Source organism: Ovis aries, chromosome 3 (assembly GCF_016772045.2).
Source record: "Ovis aries strain OAR_USU_Benz2616 breed Rambouillet chromosome 3, ARS-UI_Ramb_v3.0, whole genome shotgun sequence".
NCBI lineage: Eukaryota > Metazoa > Chordata > Mammalia > Artiodactyla > Bovidae > Ovis > Ovis aries.
This window is the reverse complement of record NC_056056.1, coordinates 179,226,773-179,244,970: the sequence shown is the minus strand read 5'-3', so window position 1 is coordinate 179,244,970 and position 18,198 is coordinate 179,226,773. Positions and strand designations below refer to the sequence as shown.

General features: G+C 49.8%; 1 protein-coding gene across 1 annotated transcript; it reads right to left on the bottom strand.

Moving 5' to 3' along the window:
• Positions 1–1,756: 1,756 nt before the first annotated feature.
• On the bottom strand, positions 1,757–10,052 carry HMOX1 (heme oxygenase 1). Its single transcript, XM_027967703.3, has 5 exons — positions 9,937–10,052; positions 8,650–8,770; positions 5,978–6,469; positions 3,474–3,573; positions 1,757–2,490 (listed from the first exon to the last, which is right to left on the bottom strand). Exons 1-5 carry the CDS (start codon positions 9,957–9,959, stop codon positions 2,360–2,362), a joined length of 867 nt encoding a protein of 288 aa, XP_027823504.1. The 5' UTR covers positions 9,960–10,052; the 3' UTR covers positions 1,757–2,359.
• Between the last annotated feature and the right edge of the window lie 8,146 nt (positions 10,053–18,198).

Sequence of the window (18,198 nt, the reverse complement as noted above, 5' to 3'; positions counted from 1 at the left end):
TTGACACATTTACGGGCAGTGTTTAAAATATGAGTCTCTTTAAAAGTGTCAAAATTATACCAAATGAATTCTGAACCTTCAGGGAGGTCCCTCTGCATGGAGACATAGCTTTAACTCATTCTAGTTAACAGCTCTTTAATCTTCCACCGTGTGAATAAAATACAGAATATTGGGAGGGGGGTTCATGTTTGGGAACGCATGTAAGAATTAAAGATTTTAAAATTTAAAAAAAATAAAAATAAAAAAATAAATAAAATACAGAATATTAAGCCATTTTCCTGTTGGTAGAATTTAAAGTGGTTCTTTCTCCCCTCCCTCTCTTCCTTCCTTTCTTTGTCACTGCAAACAATGAGTACTGGTATTCTTGTCACAGAAAATTGGAAACTGGGCCTGGGTGAAAAGAACCAAGTAAATATTTTGAATGCCTACTCTTGGTAGGCATACATTATCACACAAACAGTGGCTTCTAGACCTAGTTGCTATGCTATTTGGAATCTCCCAAGCTTTCGGTATCTAGCCATTACAGAGTTCTGCTCCAAGTCTCCAGAATCAGAGCTTCTCAGGTTGGGGGTCCATGATACCCAGGTATTCTGATGTCACCATCAAGACTGGTGTTTGACCACTAGACCCTCCTACCAGCTGTGGAATGCATGTGGTTGTTAGTTTGCCAGTGAGCAAATGGAGACATGAAGTGACTTGACCAGGTTCCAGACTTACTTTACAGAGCCAGAACTAGAGACAGAGGTCTCCTGGATCCCAGTGTTCACGTTTGAGTCTCATTAAGGAAAAGCTTTGTCCTTTGCTTTGCTAAATACACTTTCAACCTGGGGCTTTCACTCTCCCAGATTGGGGGACTACATTTTTACTTTCAGTGGCTTTTAAGACTTTGGGGCTTCCCTGGTGGCTGGGTCAGTAAAGAATTTGCCTGCAATGTAGGAGACTGGGGTTCAATCCCTGGGTTGGGAAGATCCCACGGAGAAGAGAACGGCTACCCACTCCAGTATTGGAGAAGTCCATGGACAGAGAAGCCCGGTGGGCTATAGTCCATGGGGGTCACAAAGACACTACTGAGCAACTAACTCACTTTGAGGACTTCAGACAATGGAAAAGCCTTGGCTCTAGAGCTGGCCAGACCTGGTTTAAATCCTTCCTGACCCTCTAGAAGTGGTAACTTCTCAGTTTTTCTGAGGATCAAATGAGATGACATCATGTGAGGTGACTCGCACAATAGAGAATCACTTAGCAAGAATCACAGAACACTGATCTCCCTCATTTCATCATTAAGAGTTCATATTCTGTGCTGTTGGCATTTTACATGCATCTCATTTGCTTCTCAAGACAGGTGAGCTGGGTCTCTGTATTGGTGTTGAAGGTGACAAGCCCCAGAAGGGTTAATACCTAACCCCAAAGGCAGTTACAGAAAGAAAACCAGGGGTTTGAACCAGGGTTCTTACTCCAGTCCCTACAATTCACTGTACAAGACACAGGTCTTATTCCAGAATTTGCTCATTTCAGCTTTACAGTGAATCCCGTCCTTGGTAAAGCTGTCTTCCATCAAGCAGGGTTCACCCCAAAGACGTGCCCACTGACTGCTTCAAGGTCACCCCCACCACCCTTAGAACAGAGCACAACATCCCAAACCAGCTCCTATGACACCCACACTTTCACCCCTTCTGCCCACCAGACTTTCAAGAAACACGTGAGGAAGAAAGGTCAGCTCCCCAAGGGTAACAGAGCCCAAGAAAAACACATCAAGTTACTATCAGGCCATTTAGTTTATTGTTTCACATGAAAGTTAGCAATCAAGGCCACAGTCCTGTTAAACACTTCCCTCCCCACCCGCCACAACCCACCCCTACCCTGCTATAAGAACAGAATAGAACACAACAGAATACCACAGTTCAGGCTGAGCCAGGAACACAAAGTGGCTCCAACAAAAACAAGACGGAAACATAAGACACAATATCTTTGAACATATACAAAAATTGCCATGGCCCGCAGGGCAAGCGGTCACAGCAGGTCAAAAGGGAGACTTCAGACCCAAGGCTTTCGGAGGTTCACAACAGCTGTTGCTCTGGCTACATCTTCTGGGCTCTGCTGCAGGAACAGGAAGGGGAGAGTGCTGAGGGGCCAGGGAAGACCCCGTGCCCCACTCTGAAGTGCAGGTCACTGACTGGATGTACTCTGGGTTGGTGGAGATGTCTCAGGCTCCTTTTATCCAGAAGGGAGGGACGCAGGGAGACAGCAGGAGCCCTGACAGCTGCCCCCTGCCCCAAGCTCAAGGGAAGGAAGCCAGCCAGGAGGCTGCCCCACTCCACGAACAGTTTTCACGGCCCCCCAGGAGGCAGCACACTCGCATTCACATGGCATAAAGCCCCACAGCAACCGTGGCCACCAGAAAGCTGAGTGTGAGGACCCATCGCAGGAGAGGTGCCTGGGAGAGGACGCTGGGCTGGGGCTTCCCACTGGGCGCCTTGGCGGGAGCCGAGTCTGAAAGAAAAGGCAGATGATGTCAACTCCTGGAAGATGGAAGCAGGGCCATTTGACGTCACAGAAAAACACATCAGAGGCGCCTCAGCAGGGTCTAGTAAAGTCCCCACTAGTTGCAAACCAGTAGCCCTCTAACCACTACTTGGATACCTCCTAAGACAGGGAGCTGACTTAACTTCTCTCCAAGCTGTCCACTCTTCCATTTTCAGGCAGATTGTGAGAAGTACTCTCCAGGGGTACCCAGGCTACCACAGTTTGAGAACTGATGTGTTAGGGCTAAGTCCCCCACCCCCACTGGGTAATCTCATCAGGAATGGCCACATTCCAGTGTTCCCTGCAAAACCCCACCAACAGAGGGGTCCATGTAGTCCTGGCACACGTGAGCTATGGTGGCACCAGGAGCAGAGGCCTGAGATGACCTGCCAACCAGGTGGCCGAGCTTCACCCCTCCCCTCCTTTCACTCCCCAAGCCACACTCTCGCCACAGGGAGGGAGGGGACATCTGTGGAGCACTCTGGTGCTCTGGAAGTTTCCCGTATGTTCTCTCAGCACTGCCACCCCCTAGCGAGCTCGCTGAGCGGCCTGAGGGAGGGACTAACCCAAGACAGGACCCTGCATCCACAGCGGGGGGCTAGCTAGAAGCTGCCCTGGGCCCCTAGCCCCAAGTCAGGGGGTCTCTGCTCGGGAACTGTTAACAGACCCCCAAGGGACCTACAGTGTGTGTGTGTGGGGGGGGGGGGGGGGGGGGGGAGGACTTGCCATGACTTCAGAGTATCCTTTGAGTACTCAAAAGTGACCTAGAACCAGCCCAACCCCCCTGATTCTAGAATGGGGAGACTGAGGTGCAGGGGGTCATCTGGGTGAAGGCTGGCTCCACCCCCGACTTCCCATATAAAGCCTGGAGAAGACAGAAGAGTCTGAGACACCAGAACCAGACGGCTGGGCCACGTGCCCTCCACACACGCCCCCCGGGAGGCCCTCACCTTGTGCCTTGCTGCCGGCTCGCCTGTGAAGGTCTGGTCCCTGCGAGGGATCACGGTCCTTGGGCTTCTGGGTCAGCAGCCCCTGCAACTCCTCAAACAGCTGCAAGAGAACAAAGCGCACGTCTCCATGAAAGGTGGGGCCACGCCTGCTGATGGGAGGTCTGAGGTTTCATTGTGAAATAGCACGACAGAACAGAATCACAGTAAAAATACCGAACATCCAGCTTAAGACATAAGATGTCACAAGTTCATTAACTCGCCTGTCTGGTCTTCTCCAAATGCTCCCCAATAACAGCCATTCTGAATGGCCACTCATGCCCGTATGCTGGGTCCCTTTGCAAATTACCATGTCTTGAGTGGTACCCAAGCAGGCACTCAAGGCTCTGTGGTACTCATTAGCCAGGGTTACAGACCAGGACATTGTTGCTCCAGAAATTCAGTGCCTGGGTGGTGACTAACCCAGAGGTCACACGGAAAGGGCCAGCCCTCCCATGGGGCTCTGGCTCCAGAGCGCCTGTTCTTTCTACACCACCTTTCTGAAAGATACAGCTTTTCTTAGAAGAGTGACCAGGTGTGCTGGGTTTTTAGTGGTATGCAAAGGACGCACATTGCTCAATAGCAAGTGCTATGACCAATCTCTTCTGGGATCCCAGGCTGGGAATAAGGAGCCAGGAAAGCATAAACTAAGAGCCCAGTTCCCACAGGGCCTCCAGATAGGAGGAGAGCGACAGAATTCTACAACATCAGGGTTAGAAGGAATCTCACCCCCACTGGGAACACCCACCCTGGCTCTGCCTAAGAGATCACCTTTCAAGGCAAAACCCATCTTCCCCTGGATTTGAGACACTTGTAGAAAGAACAGATCACGCCTCCTGGCTGGGCTGAGAGGCCCAGATGGCGGAGGCCAGGTCTGCAGCATCCGTGAACCCTGCAGTGCCAACCTGGCTACATATGAGCACACAGCCTACTTGTATGTCGTCACAGGGAGTTGTCACAGAGTGCCACAATGGTGATGCTCACATCGTACAATAACCGTAGCTAACTGCCCACATCCGCTGATCATCGAAAAAGCAAGAGAGTGCCAGAAAACATCTATTTCTGCTTTATTGACTATGCCAAAGCCTTTGATTGTGTGGCTCACAAGAAACTGTGGAAAATTCTGAAAGAGATGGGAATACCAGACCACCTGACCTGTCTCTTGAGAAACCTGTATGCAGGTCAAGAAGCAACAGTTAGAACTGGACATGGAACAACACACTGGTTCCAAATAGGAAAAGGAGTACGTCAAGGCTGTATATTGTCACCCTGCTTATTTAACTTATATGCAGAGTAGAGTACATCACGAGAAACGCTGGACTGGAAGAAACACAAGCTGGAATCAAGATTGCTGGGAGAAATATCAATAACCTCAGATATGCAGATGACACCACCCTTATGGCAGAAAGTGAAGAGGAACTAAAAAGCCTCTTGATGAAAGTGAAAGAGGAGAGTGAAAAAGTTGGCTTGAAGCTCAACATTCAGAAAACTAAGATCATGGCATCTGGTCCCATCACTTCATGGGAAATAGATGGGAAAACAGTGGAAACAGTGTCAGACTTTATGTTTTTGGGCTCCAAAATCACTGCAGATGGTGACTGCAGCCATGAAATTAAAAGACGCTTACTCCTTAGAAGGAAAGTTATGACCAACCTAGATAGCATATTGAAAAGCAGAGATATTACTTTGCCAACAAAGGTCCGTCTAGTCAAGGCTATGGTTTTTCCAGTGGTCATGTATGGTTGTGAGAGTTGGACTGTGAAGAAAGCTAAGCGCCGAAGAATTGATGCTTTTGAACTGTGGTGTTGGAGAAGACTCTTGAAAGTCCCATGGACTGCAAGGAGATCCAACCAGTCCATCCTAAAGGAGATCAGTCCTGGGTGTTCATTGGAAGGAATGATGCTGAAGCTGAAACTCCAATACTTTGGACACCTCATGCGAACAACTGACTCACTGGAAAAGACCCTGATGCTGGGAGGGACTGGGGGCAGGAGGAGAAGGGTCAACAGAGGATGAGATGGCTGGATGGCATCACCGACTCGCTGGACATGAGTTTGAGTGAACTCCCGGAGTTGGTGATGGACAGGGAGGCCTGGCGTGCTGTGATTCATGGGGTCGCAAAGAGTCAGACACAACTGAGCAACTGAACTGAACTGAATGTTCGAGGGCTGACCCTGTAACATGTCCTGCTTTGGGGACTTGATTGATTTAAGCAGTCACAACAACTCTGTGAGCTAAGTGCTATTATATCCCCATTTTACAGATAGGGAAACTGAAGTACAAAGTGATTAAGATAAAGATTTGCCTAAGATCACCCCACCAGGTAAGTGACAGAACTGGAACCCTGGACCCCAAGCCCCTGCCCTTAACCATGACCGCTGACGCCCCCCGCCCCCAACCCTGCGAGAAATGTCCCTGGAAGAGCAGCTGGAGGCAGGGTGGCCACGCAGCACAGCCCAGACCCTCACCTGGATGTTGAGCAGGAAGGCGGTCTTGGCCTCGTCCAGGACCCTCTGCCGGACCTCGGGGGTCATCTCCAGCGTGTTCATGCGGGAGCGGTACAGCTGCTTGAACTTGGTGGCGCTGGCGATATTGGGGAAAGTGAAGAAGGCCAGGCCCTCCCCAGAGCTGGGCAGGTTCAGGGCCTTCTGAGCAATCTTCTTGAGAACTTGGCCCCCAGACAGGTCGCCCAGGTAGCGGGTGTAGGCATGGGCCACCAGCAGTTCGGGCTCGGCGCGCCCCACCTCCTGGAGTCGCTGAACATAGCACTTGGTGGCCTGTGTGTAGGGGATGGCCTCCTGCCAGCGGGGCCCGTACCAGAAGGCCATGTCCTGCTCCAGGGCGGCCCGGCGGTGCAGCTCCTCTGGGAAGTAGAGGGGAGTATAGACGGGGTTCTCCTTGTTGCGTTCGATCTCCTCCTCCAGGGCCACGTAGATGTGGTACAAAGATGCCATCACCAGCTGAAACCAGAGCAAGTAGGTGGTTATCAGAGCACCCAGCCCCTTCGCACTATCGCCTTCAGAGTCATCCTTGTCACCTCCCCAGGCTGGGCTCCCACCTCCTGCCAGCCCCTCCAATCCTCCCCACGTGGCAGCCAGAGAAAGTGTCACAGGAGAAAATTTTCATCGTGCACTGTCTGAGCCTAAAAACCTTTTATTACACTGGAAAAAATACGAATCCTCATTTCATCCTTGGAAAAATCTAACAAAGGAATGGCTATGCCCATTTTACAGAAAAGACACTAAGGCTCAGAGAGGGTATGAGACACAGAAGTCACAAAGCTAGTAAGAAACAGAAATGGAGCCAAGCACAGGCATGGCTTTCTGGAGAAAGTAAGTGAATGAAAGTGCTTACAGGAGATGCCAGGCACCTCTCCCTGGCTTTTGACTTCTGGGGATCCATCTGCAGGGCACAGCTCTCCCCAGAAGACCCCTCTGAACCCCATCACCTCTGAAAGCTGGGCTGGGGGACAGACAGCCCAGTGCCCCTTGGCTCGGGTAACTCCCATTACACATTAATTTTCTAGTTTTGAGTTAGAAAGAGGACAAAGTTTAGATGTTCCGGCTGAGGTTTTCAGGTGATTTCTGAACCTTTAATCATTCATGGGAGCACTGTCTCTCACCAGGGCAGAAACCCAGGCAGCCTGGTACAGAGCAGCCTGGGTTTTCAACTGTGACCGACCTGGTCCTAACTCCACTCGGCCAGTCCCTGGTTGGGTGACGGTGGATAATACCACTCACCCTCTCTAGGCAATCTGGGGCCTGGGTGACTCTGCACAAGGTTCCCTTCCTTATGTAGAAGGGTAATCTGACCACAGAGTGATGGGGCAGGTATGGGGATCAGGGAGGATGGCAGAGGTGAAGCACTAGGCGCGACCTGGTAGTCAGCACTGAAGTTGGACCGTGATGATAAAAAACGCTACCTCCATCAGCACAATCTGAGCGAGCACTGGGTCCTCTCCTGGATCTTTGTGCAGACTCTGAACTCAGGGGCCAAGAAGGAAGCTCCAAAGCGTACAGTGGCTGGGCATGGGGTACTCCAGCGGCCACCTCCCCACTCCCACTGCCCCAGTCACGTTACAGCAAGTGTATGTCAGCTTTTTCACGTGGGTGGAGGGCAGAACGAAGGAGTAAGGGCTAGCCTCACACCCACAGGACACAGCCCAGGGCTGTGAGCCCCTTAGAGCTGCAGGTTAAATCGCCCTTCACTGAAGCACCTCTCCTGTTGGAAGTAGGGGGCGTCTCCCAGTACGCAAAGGCAGGGTGTCAGGAGTGGTGAGCCACAGCTCCCCACGCACACTGTTCAACCCAAACAAGCCTCTCCTCACACCCAGCACCTGCCAGGTTCTTTTCTCACATGCTTTCCTTCTACCTGTTATGAAGTTCACAACTGTGCTGGGTAATAGCAAAAATTCATGCCTCAAATACAACGGGCACTTAAGGAAATCATGCTGGGTATTCCCCTTGGTCCAATGGTTAGGACTCCGTGCTTCCACTGCTGGGAGCATGAATTCAGTTCTTGGTTGGAAAACTGAGAGCCCACATGCTGTGCAGTGTGGTCAAAAAAAAGGAAAACCCTGCTGTTGAAAAGGCTCATTTCACAGGTGAGGAAAAGGTACCTTGGGGAGGTTAGATGGTGCCCGTATTCTTACTATTAAGGAACAGAAGTACTCAAGCTCCAACCCATACTCCCCTCTTACCTTCACAGCCAGATAAGATAACCAGGCTTGGCTCAATTTTGGCCTCTCCCATTTGCTTACAGGCTGTGTGACCTTCTGTTAGTTACTTAACCTCTCTGAGCCTTCCCTTCCTCATCTTCCTTATCAAAGCTGAAGCACTAATTAAAATTAAGTGAGTAAAATGCCAAGCAGGCACTAGGTGGTCACTTAAAAAGAGTACCACTGCCCCAGCCCCTCCACAATACTACACTGCAGGCTGTGAAACCTGCTGTGTGACCCTGGGTAAGTCATTTCCACTCTCTGAGCCTCAAGGTCATGACCTGTAAAATGACTCCCTTGAACATGCTCAGCGGCTCCCTCAGCATCCCTAGTAGCCATCCCCACTAATATCACTGCTCTGCGCTTTGGGTGCACTCCCACCCAATGTACCCCTGCCAAGGCTGGTACCTCCAGTCCACATACCTTAAAACCTTCTCGGGTCAGCTCACCCTTCTGAAAGTTCTTCATGAACTCGGCATTCTCCGCCTGGGTGTGCACCTCCTTGGTGGCCTCCTTCAGGGCCTCTGACAAATCCTGGGGCATGCTGCAGAGAGAAGGTACAGAGGTGAGCAAGGGAGTCGAGGACAGGGCTCTGAGCACAGTCCCTTCCAATGCCGAGCTTCTGAGGGATACCCCTGCCTGCGTGCAGGACTTAAAAAAAAAAGAGATTTCCGCTTTTTCAGGCTTCTCTGCAGAAACCCAGGTTCCCATCTAATACACAGCCACTTTCCCAACTACCTTTAAGATGCAACCCCAGCCACACTTTTCAGTTATTAAAACACTGTGTAATAGGGGTCCCCCAAACCAACAGGAAAGGTCTGGCCAGTTATTCTCAATAGAGAAGAGAAGGGAGCAGCATCGGTGGGCAGGGTGCACACTCAATTCACCTGCAATTGCTTCCACTGGCTTTTAGACCCAAGATTTAACTCATTAACTTTGTTGAGGTTTCAGATACAGATCTCATGATCCCTTGTAACATTCTGCTCGCACAAAAGTATTGAAAAAGCTCAAGTAAAACTCAGTTTTACTCAAAGAAACAGTCCCTTTGGCGGAGTATTTCTGCCTTATGTCTGCATCCACCTCCCACACGGTGTCATTTCTCCTTTCTGACCTGCACTCCTTCAGAAACATCACCCCCTGTTCTGTACATGCTGGTCAAATTCTTGGAAGATGGGAGGAGCCAGACTCAGAGGTGGACAAACCCAGGGCCAAATTCCAGCTAGTCCTTGGCTCTCTTGCTGTGCCTGCTCTACTATGCCACTCTAATACTGAAAGCGCGGGCTCAGTAGCCGAGCTGATGTGCTCCTTAATTCGACAGCTAGCTAGCCAGAGGTGGATGCGGCCAAGAGGAGTCCCCAGTAAGAAAGCCAGGCTTTGTCGCCCAGGCTCCAACAATCGGCGGGGATCCCGGATTGAGCAGATCACTACCTCCAAGCACTCGCACAAGTACAAAACCAACACCAAAGTCGGTCCCACGACAACACTCCCATCGGGTCATCCACAGGGAGCCAGGCATGTCAATCATCTTTCATCTCTCCAACTGCCCCACCGGGGGGGACTGGCACCCAGCTCCTCCTAACACCAAAGCCGCAAGTGACCGCCCGCCCATTCAGCGAGGTCGCTTCCTGCTTCCCGGCTCGGTCTCGGGAGCTCTGCAGGAGGAGGGATCTGCCCTGCCGGGGAGAAGCCGGTCCCTCGCCCCGCACTTGCCTGTCGGGCTGCTGGCGCTCCATCCTGCGGCTGCGTAGGTGTGGGGTCGATGCTGGCTCCGAGAACTCTGGCTCCGACGGCGCAGAACCGGATCGAGGAGGCGGGAGGGATACTGTGCTGAGTCCCAGCTTCGCCGTCTATTTATCCCCGGGGCGAGTCACGTGGCCGCCGCCCGCCGGCCTTTCCCCACTTTGAGGCCCGAAGTTGCAACACCCACGGGGGCCGGCCCGCCCCTGGCCTGCGGGGGTGGAGGAGGAGCGGTCATATGACCCTTAGAAAACAATCTATTTAAAACAAGACATTAAAAAAAAAAAAAAAAAAACTTCTGGAAATCTGTCAGCAGTGTGATTTTGCCCCTTTCAGAGCCTCCAGCCCAGAAACGGTACTTGAATACCCCAGGAATCTGAATGGTTCCAGAGAGCTGGGAGGCAGGGCTTCTCAGAGCAGGAGGCTGCAGGGCAATGTCAAGGACTCACCGTCGCCAGACCCTGTCTGCAGTCCCCCGCACCAGCCTGCTCCCTAATTGTCACCTCCTTCTGGGACCCTCAGCTGGCAGCCTGCTTCTTCATGTTCCCTTTGGCCATTTTTTCTTTCTTGAGCACCTACTAAGTGCTAAGGACGGTACTGTTTTCATGGTTCATCCCTACAGTTACCCTGTGAGGTAGATCTCTGCCATTTTACAGAGAAAATGAGGCTGGGGGTGGGTGGGGGCAGGGATTAAGTGACATGACCAAGGACACACATAGAGCAGGAAAACAGGACCCAAACTCCAGGTCTCTGCCTGTCTCCTTCAGGCCCTCTTAGCACTTGGTTCCCAGATGGACAATGATGTTGGTCATCCAGGCCACCTCCCTGCTCACCTGTGTAGGGGCTCATTGAGTCTGAGTTATCTCATCCTCATGACTCAAATGATAAAGAATCTACCTGCAATGTGGGAGATCTGGGTTCAATCCCTGGGTTGGGAAGATCGCCATGGCAACCCACTCTAATATTCTTGCCTGGAGAATCCCCATGGACAGAGGAGCCTGGCGGCCTACAGTCCCTGGGGTTGCGAAGAATCGGACATGACTGAGTGACTAAGCACACGTGCGGTACCCACCTGGACCTGGAACAGAGCTGGTCCTGTGATCAACTATGGAATTGATACTGCACGAGATTGATCACTTAGGATGGGGGGAAGCAGATCACTGGGCGAGCCCAGATGACAATGCAAATGACAATACCAAAGTCTCTTCCCAAAGTTGCAATTCTGGATTCTAGATTAAACAAAACAAAACAAACAAAGAAGTTTAACTTTGACTCAGGACAAGGATGTTGTTTGGAAAAGAGGTAGCAAGTGCTCCACTTCTGAAGGAATGTGAGTACAAGCTTGAGGACTGCCAACCCAGCCATCAAGCGTGGATTCTTGGATTGGGGGACTACACCGGCTGAGGTGGTCCTTCCTGGGCGTAAGCAGAAGTCTCTGATGCTTGGGGACAGTCTGGAAGAACCAAGCAAGTACTGGAGGTCAGTGTGTCCATCCAATCCAAGGTCAGAGCTCTGGCCCATGATCCATCCTCTTCCAGGATCACTGACACCTGAACTTCAGCCACCAAATCAATCTAGAGACATGGGGGCTGTTCAGTCTTCTAGAGAGGGGGGCTATGCCAAAGAATCTATATATCGATCTTTTGCTTCGATGAACAATGATAACAATACTAATAGCTAATGTTCATTGAGCCCTTCCTGTGTGCCAGATACTATACTAAACACATGTATTAACAGGTTAAATCCTCATAATAACTCCATAAGGCTGTTACTGTTATTGTCCCCATCTTACAAATGAGGAAACTGTGGCAGAGAGGTGAAGATAAGGGTTTGAACCCAGGCAGTCTAGTACAAAGATTTCAAAAGTTCAAGGTAGGGCGTCATGTCTCAGAATCCAGTAGAAGGCGAGACAAGCCAAAAAACAAACCATGGTTTGTCTCGCTAGAGCCCAGAAGTCACCTCCACGGTTGTCGTTTAAAGGCTCATTCTACAGAAGATGGCATTTACCAGTTCACAAGATTCACAGAGGTAAGGACTAGAACTGGAGCTGCTAGCAGATTTCAGAAAAGAGTTGCCAGGAACTTTCTAGAAAGAAGGATTATTAGAAACAGGTATCTCCATTAGAATGTAAGCTCCAGGACGGCAGGGGTTTTGTTTTGTGAATCTCCAGAGCCTGGAACTGTGCCTAGTAAGTAGCAGACAATCAGTACTGAATGAATGAATATATGCCACAGGATCTCTTTCTGGTAGACACGAGCTTACAGCTAGGTTACCAGAAAGAGTTGGAATCAAGCTTCAAGTTTTGATCTTAGTCCAACTTTACTGATCACTTACTGTGTATAGAACCCTTATGTGCAAGAACATTTAATCCTGGCAAAAGCCCTGTCATTTTCATCTCTGTTTTGTCCACGTAAATACTAAGGTACAAAAAGGTAAAGTCGTTTTCCCAAGTCACATGGCTAGTGATAGCCAAGCCAGGATTCAGAGCACAGCACTTGGAAGCCAGAATCCATACTTCTGACCCCCATATCACATGCCCTTTTATGGGAGGCCAGGCTGTCCTCCAAGAGTTTACAGGATAAAAGTGGGAAAGTCTGAATGCTTGCCATCAGCCTGTCCAGTCAGAAAGCCCAGAAGGTAAAGCTCATATGATCTGCCATTCTCAAACTTAACATAGGGGAGCAGAGGACCCAAGAGGAGAGTGACTTTGCCAGGCTGTGCCCCACTAGGACACAGAGCCTTCAGTGGCCCAGGGGTCCTGGTTCCGAGTCCAAGTTCACTCCTCCCTACAGCTTCTTCCCTGGGAGCCCCTGACTTAGCCAGAACAGACCCATCCCACCCTCAACACACACACACACAAACACACACAGACAACCTCAGGGCAGAGGGGGCTGGATAGGGCTGATCTGGTATCTCCTGTCCCAGTGTTGAGCCTGTGGCCTTTCCCCATGCTGATTCAGCTTCCTGACTTCCTCTTCTCTGTTCTCAAACAACTTGAATGATTTAAATGATAGTTCTCCTCCTGCAGTAGGCTAAATAATAACCCCCACCATGTCTACATCCTAATCCCCAGAACATCTGAATATGTTACTTATTTGACATGGCAAAAAGATTTTGCAGATGGGATTAAGTTAAGCATCTAGAAATGGGAAGATTATCCTAATATGATCAGAAAAGTCCTTATAAGAGGGAGGCTGGGAGGTTACAGATACAGAAGGTGATGTGATGAAGAAAGCAGGACAGAGATATTGGAAGATGCTGTGCCGTTAACTTTGAAGATGGAGTTGGGGGCCGTGAGCCGAGAAAAGCTGGTACCCTCCAAAAGCTAGAAAAGCTGAGGAAGTAGATTCTCCCCTAGAACTCCAAAAGGGATGCAACCCTGCCCACCCTTTTCAGGACTTCTGACCTCAGGAACTCCAGAGAATAAATCTGTATTGTTTCAAACCACTGTGTTTGTGATATTTGCCGTGACAGCTTTGGGAAGCAGGACAGGGTGGACAGAGAGATCCGTCCTGCCGTCTCCCTGCGTGATGCCTAGTATTCCACCATTAAAGTGCTGCTGTTGTTCTTTAGTCACTAAGCTGTGTCCAACTCTTTGTGATCCCATGGACTGGAGTCCGCCAGGCTCCTCTGTCCATGGGATTTCCCAGGCAAGAATACTGAAGTGGGTTGCCATTTCCTCATCTCGGGTATCTTCCTGACCCAGGGATCGAACCTGCGTCTCCTGCACTGCAAGCAGATTTTTTTTTACCACTGAACCGCTTGGGAGTTCCCTGCCCCCCAAATAAAGCTTAATTCCATCAAAGAACTCACCACCCTCTCTCTGGATTCCCTTGCAGAGCCAAATACTTGAGCAGCTGAAATGGGCCAGTTATATTACGTGTGGAGCTGGAGGTACAAAGCTGAAGAGGCTAGAACCCCACTTTGACAGAACACGGGTGCTCAGTGTCCTCATGAAGTCTGGGCCCAGAGAAATGATCCAGAAAGGGGGTAGGGAACACCAAAGACATATGTAGATGGAATTGGGAAAGAAACACTGGAGTTTGCTCTGAGCCAAGCCTTCTCCCAAACAGGGTCCCATTTCATCCTCCCCATACCCAGGAGGTAAGCATTTATCTGTGGTAAGCAGAATCGTGGCCCCACAAAGATGTCCTTGCCTAATCCTTACAACCTGTGAATATGATCTGTTATCATCGAATAGGGTCATTACCCTTTGCAGGAGGCCAGTTGTAAATGTCTAACCTGGAGCCTGTCTCCTCCTCAATCACCCTTTGCACATGTAATTGAGGTCGCAGATCTCAAAGTAAGGAAATCACTGCAAAGTCTCTGGAAGGGCCCAGTCTAGATGGGCCCAGTCTAGCCACATAAACCCTTGCAAGCACAGAACTTTCCCTGGCTAGAGATGTCAGAGAGATGTGAAGTATGGGAAGCAATCAGTGATTGTGATGCTAAGTCAGTCAGGTCAAGGTGGTCTCCACAGGCTGGGAGGTGTGGGAGCATCATTGTTTGGGGCCACAGGAAAAAGTCAGAGTTGAGACCCCAGGTGGCTCAGACCTGGCAGGGACAGGCAGCAGCCTGGAGGTCAGCGTGGCTGCAGCAGAGAGCAGGAGGGGACAGGTGGAAGACGACAGCAGGAGAGACATGTAGCCTGTGAGGCCTGCAGGCCATTGCTAGGACCTTTGTAAGTAGGGGAGACCCAAGGGCTGGGAGGGGAGGAGTGCTGGGGTCTCACTGGGTTTTCCTGGGATCAATCACTGGCTGCTCTGGGTGACACAGGACACTGGCAGAAGGCAACTGACCACACAAATCCAAGGAGAGATGAGGCTGGCTTGCAAAGAACAGAGAGGTAAGTGGCCTAGGACACGCATGCATATTGTAAAGACAGAGCTTTACATGTTAGGAGAAGAATAGGAAATGGGATGTGAGTAAGAGGAGCTGTCAAGGATTAACTCCAAAGTTTGGGTTCAACCAGCTGGGAAGATGGCATGATCAGTTGGCTGTGATGGGAGACCTTCAGCAGCTCAACCTTGGACACATCCCTTTTGAGATGTGTGGGACAGGGCTTTTCAAACGCTGTGCAAAAATTTGAGTGAAATGGGAAGCGTCTACCCTTTTCTAGAAGTTTCACTTCCTCCTGCCAGCAGGGAAGACTGCCCTTACCTAAGCACCCAGCTGGAGGCTGAGGAAGCAGCTGGGGTGACTCAGCAAAATCTGCCTTTCCTGTCTCCGCCCGTCCCCCCTCCCAACCATGACACAGCAGAAACGGCACGAGGGGAACGTGGAAACCGAGACTCAGCTTTCCTAAGGCGCCGCCCCTCCCCCTCCGCCCGCCTGGAAAACGGAAGCGGTATGGGCGGCAGGGAGGGGCCAGGGCTCCTCAGGCACTAAAGTGAAGAACCAAGGCGAGGCCTCCGCTGAGGCTGGGGGAACACAGGGTTGGTGATACGAAGTCTTTAGCTTCAGCTGGACCGGTTTTCCAGGCGAGTCAGTGGACCCCCACCTGGGTGTCCTCAGGCAGGGGTAGCCCAGACCGCATCCATGCCCCGCACGGATCCAAGAGAACAAGCAAGTCCTTAACCCAGGGAGGGTAGGGAATGGGGTGGAACGGGGAACACCATGGTGGTGTGCAGGCTACATGGAGCCCAGCCTTGGTCTCCGCAAGGTAGACGAGCCCCAAATCATGAAAACCGTCCTCAGTCTGGACTGCAAAACACTGAATCTTTCTAGGTTGCAAGAAGCCTGATAAACAAGATTGACAGACACCCCAGCGACAGAATGAACGTTTGGACCTCTTGTAACAGACAAAAGATGAACATGGCTAATAAAAGAGCTCCTTATAGAGATGTATAACTGAATCACTTTGCTGTCCGCTTGAAACTAACACAACATTGTAAGTTAACTGTACCTTAATACCAATAAAAACAAAGCGGAAAAGGAAGGGGGAGGGAGAGCTCCCAGAAGCAGTAAGACAGTCACCAGGAAATGTTAGCATTTAATAGGAGTTGATTACCATTTCCCTTCTAGGAGAACTGGGTACCCCAGTGAAAGAGCCGGAGAAGAGGGCCTGCCCAGGCCCAAGATGAAACACTAGTTCGTTCCTTATCTCTTCTCCTCCTCCTCCTGCTCCTGATTTGGCTGATAAGGCAACTGAGGTGCCGGCAGCACTTCTCTGGTTAACACTCGTGATTAGCTCCACGTCACCCTTGGGATAAAGTGCAAGCTTTTCAGTCTAGCCCTCTGCCCTCAGCCCAGGCCACGTCTCCAGTAGGAGGGATCTCACCCCTCTCGTTCCCTTACACCCTGTGTGCTAGTTTCAGGAATACCTGACTACTCCAGAACTACAGAAGCTCCCATCCCTCGGGCCTTTGCTCAAGTGGTCCCTCTTGCCTAGAATGTTCTCTCCTGTGCTTTTGCTTGGCTACTCACCTTTCAAGACTCAGCCCAGAAATAGACCTCCATGAAAGAGGTAAACCTATAAAGCATATAGAATAAAGCATAAAGGAAAGACTTACTGACCTTAGATTTGGCAAAGATTTCTCAAATACAGCCAAAAGAAAAAAGCAGAAAAAAAAAAAAACCACCCACCAATAGGACTTCATTAAAACTTTTGCTTTTTAAAAGACACTGTGACTGGGATTTGCCTGGTGTTTGAGTGGCTAAGACTCTGTGTTCACACCCAGTGTAGGGGGCTGAGGTTCCATCTCTGGTGAGGAACTAGACCCTGCATGCCACAACTAAGACCCAGCACAGCGAAATAAATAAATAAATACTAAAAAAAAAGAGAAAAAGACACAGTGATGCAAGAAAAGAGGTGTCTTTTAATAGACATCTATTCTGTTTAATAAAATAGAAGAAATATTTGCAAAAATACATTCAACAAAGGACTTGTCTATACAATATGTAAAGAATCATATGATTCACTAATAAGGCAAATAAGTGAATCTTTTAAATGGGTAGAAAGTTTCAGCAAATAATTTACCAGAGAAAATAGATGGATGCTAACTAAGCACATGGAAAGACATTGAAGTTCATGGGTCATTTTGTTGTTGTTGTTCAGTTGCCAAGTCATGTCCAACTCTCTCAGCCCCCCAGGTAGCAGCACAACAGGCTTCCCCGTCCCTCACCACTTCCCGGAGTTTGCCCAAGTTCACGTGCATTGAATCGACGATGCCAACCAACCATCTCATCCTCTGTCGTCCCCTTCTCCTCCTGCCCTCAATCTTTCCCAGTATCAGGGTCTTTGCCAGTAAGTTGGCTCTTCCCATCAGGTGGCCAAAGTATTGGAGCTTCAGCTTCAGCATCAGTTCTTCCGATGAATATTTAGGGTTGATTTCCTTTAGGATTGACTAGTTTGATCACCTTGCAGTCCTAGGGAGTCTCAGGAGTCCTCTCCAGCATCTCAGGTCATTAGGGAAACGCAAGTTAAAACCGGTATGACATACCACTATATACCTATTCAAATAGCTAAAATTAAGGGCTGACTCCTCCTGCTATTGAAAATGCAGACAAAGGAGAACGTTTACTGCTGGGGGGAACATGAAATGGTACTTGCCAGAGGCCAAAGGCCAGAGTGTGCCCCACCACACTCGGGTATAAAGCTTATGCTACTTTGGTATAAGGGTTATTTTGAGCTGAAGACAATTGAGAAACAACAAATGTCAGAAAACCACTTCTCTGCTTTCCCCCTGATTTGTCTGAAAGCAGGCTTAGACAACTCTAGACTCTTAGCCTAGGGATGGCACCTAAAAGAACTGGCATAACAAACCTTTCCAAATTAACCCTTATCTTCCATGAGTTTCCCCGGTATGCTTACCCTCCTGCTGCTTGCTGCCCCCAAAGGCCTAAACTCTTTTTTCTTTATCTTCACCTCTCTACACCCTTATTCTGTTAAGATGCTACAAAAGCCTCGGTTCTAAGGACCTTTTGACTAATTCAGCACAGTGTTTCTCCCACGTGAATAAACCCTCTGCGTTTTAACACACTCTGCTTCTCTTGTCAATTTATCTTCCCTCAGTTTAATTTCCAGGGCCCCAGGTGGAAAACCTAGGAGGGTAGAGGGTAAGGTTTTCTTCCTCCTTTACAGTACAACCACTTGGAAAAACAGTCTGGCAGTTTCTTAAGCGCCTAAACATACACCTGCCACTCAACCCAGCCATTCCATTCCTAGGTATTTATTTGCAAGAAATGAATGCATGTGTCTATACCTGAACATGAATAATCACAGTAGCTTTATCT

What these genes read in the sequence shown, in the direction of transcription:
- HMOX1 (XM_027967703.3), bottom strand. Translation starts at nt 9,959, where the DNA reads ATGGAGCGCCAGCAGCCCGACAG. An exon ending in GAGCGCCAGCAGCCCGACAG is followed by an intron (nt 8,771 to 9,936) that starts GCAAGTGCGGGG and finishes TTCTCTCTGCAG; the next exon opens with CATGCCCCAGGATTTGTCAG. An exon ending in AGCCGGCAGCAAGGCACAAG is followed by an intron (nt 2,491 to 3,473) that starts GTGAGGGCCTCC and finishes CTTTTCTTTCAG; the next exon opens with ACTCGGCTCCCGCCAAGGCG.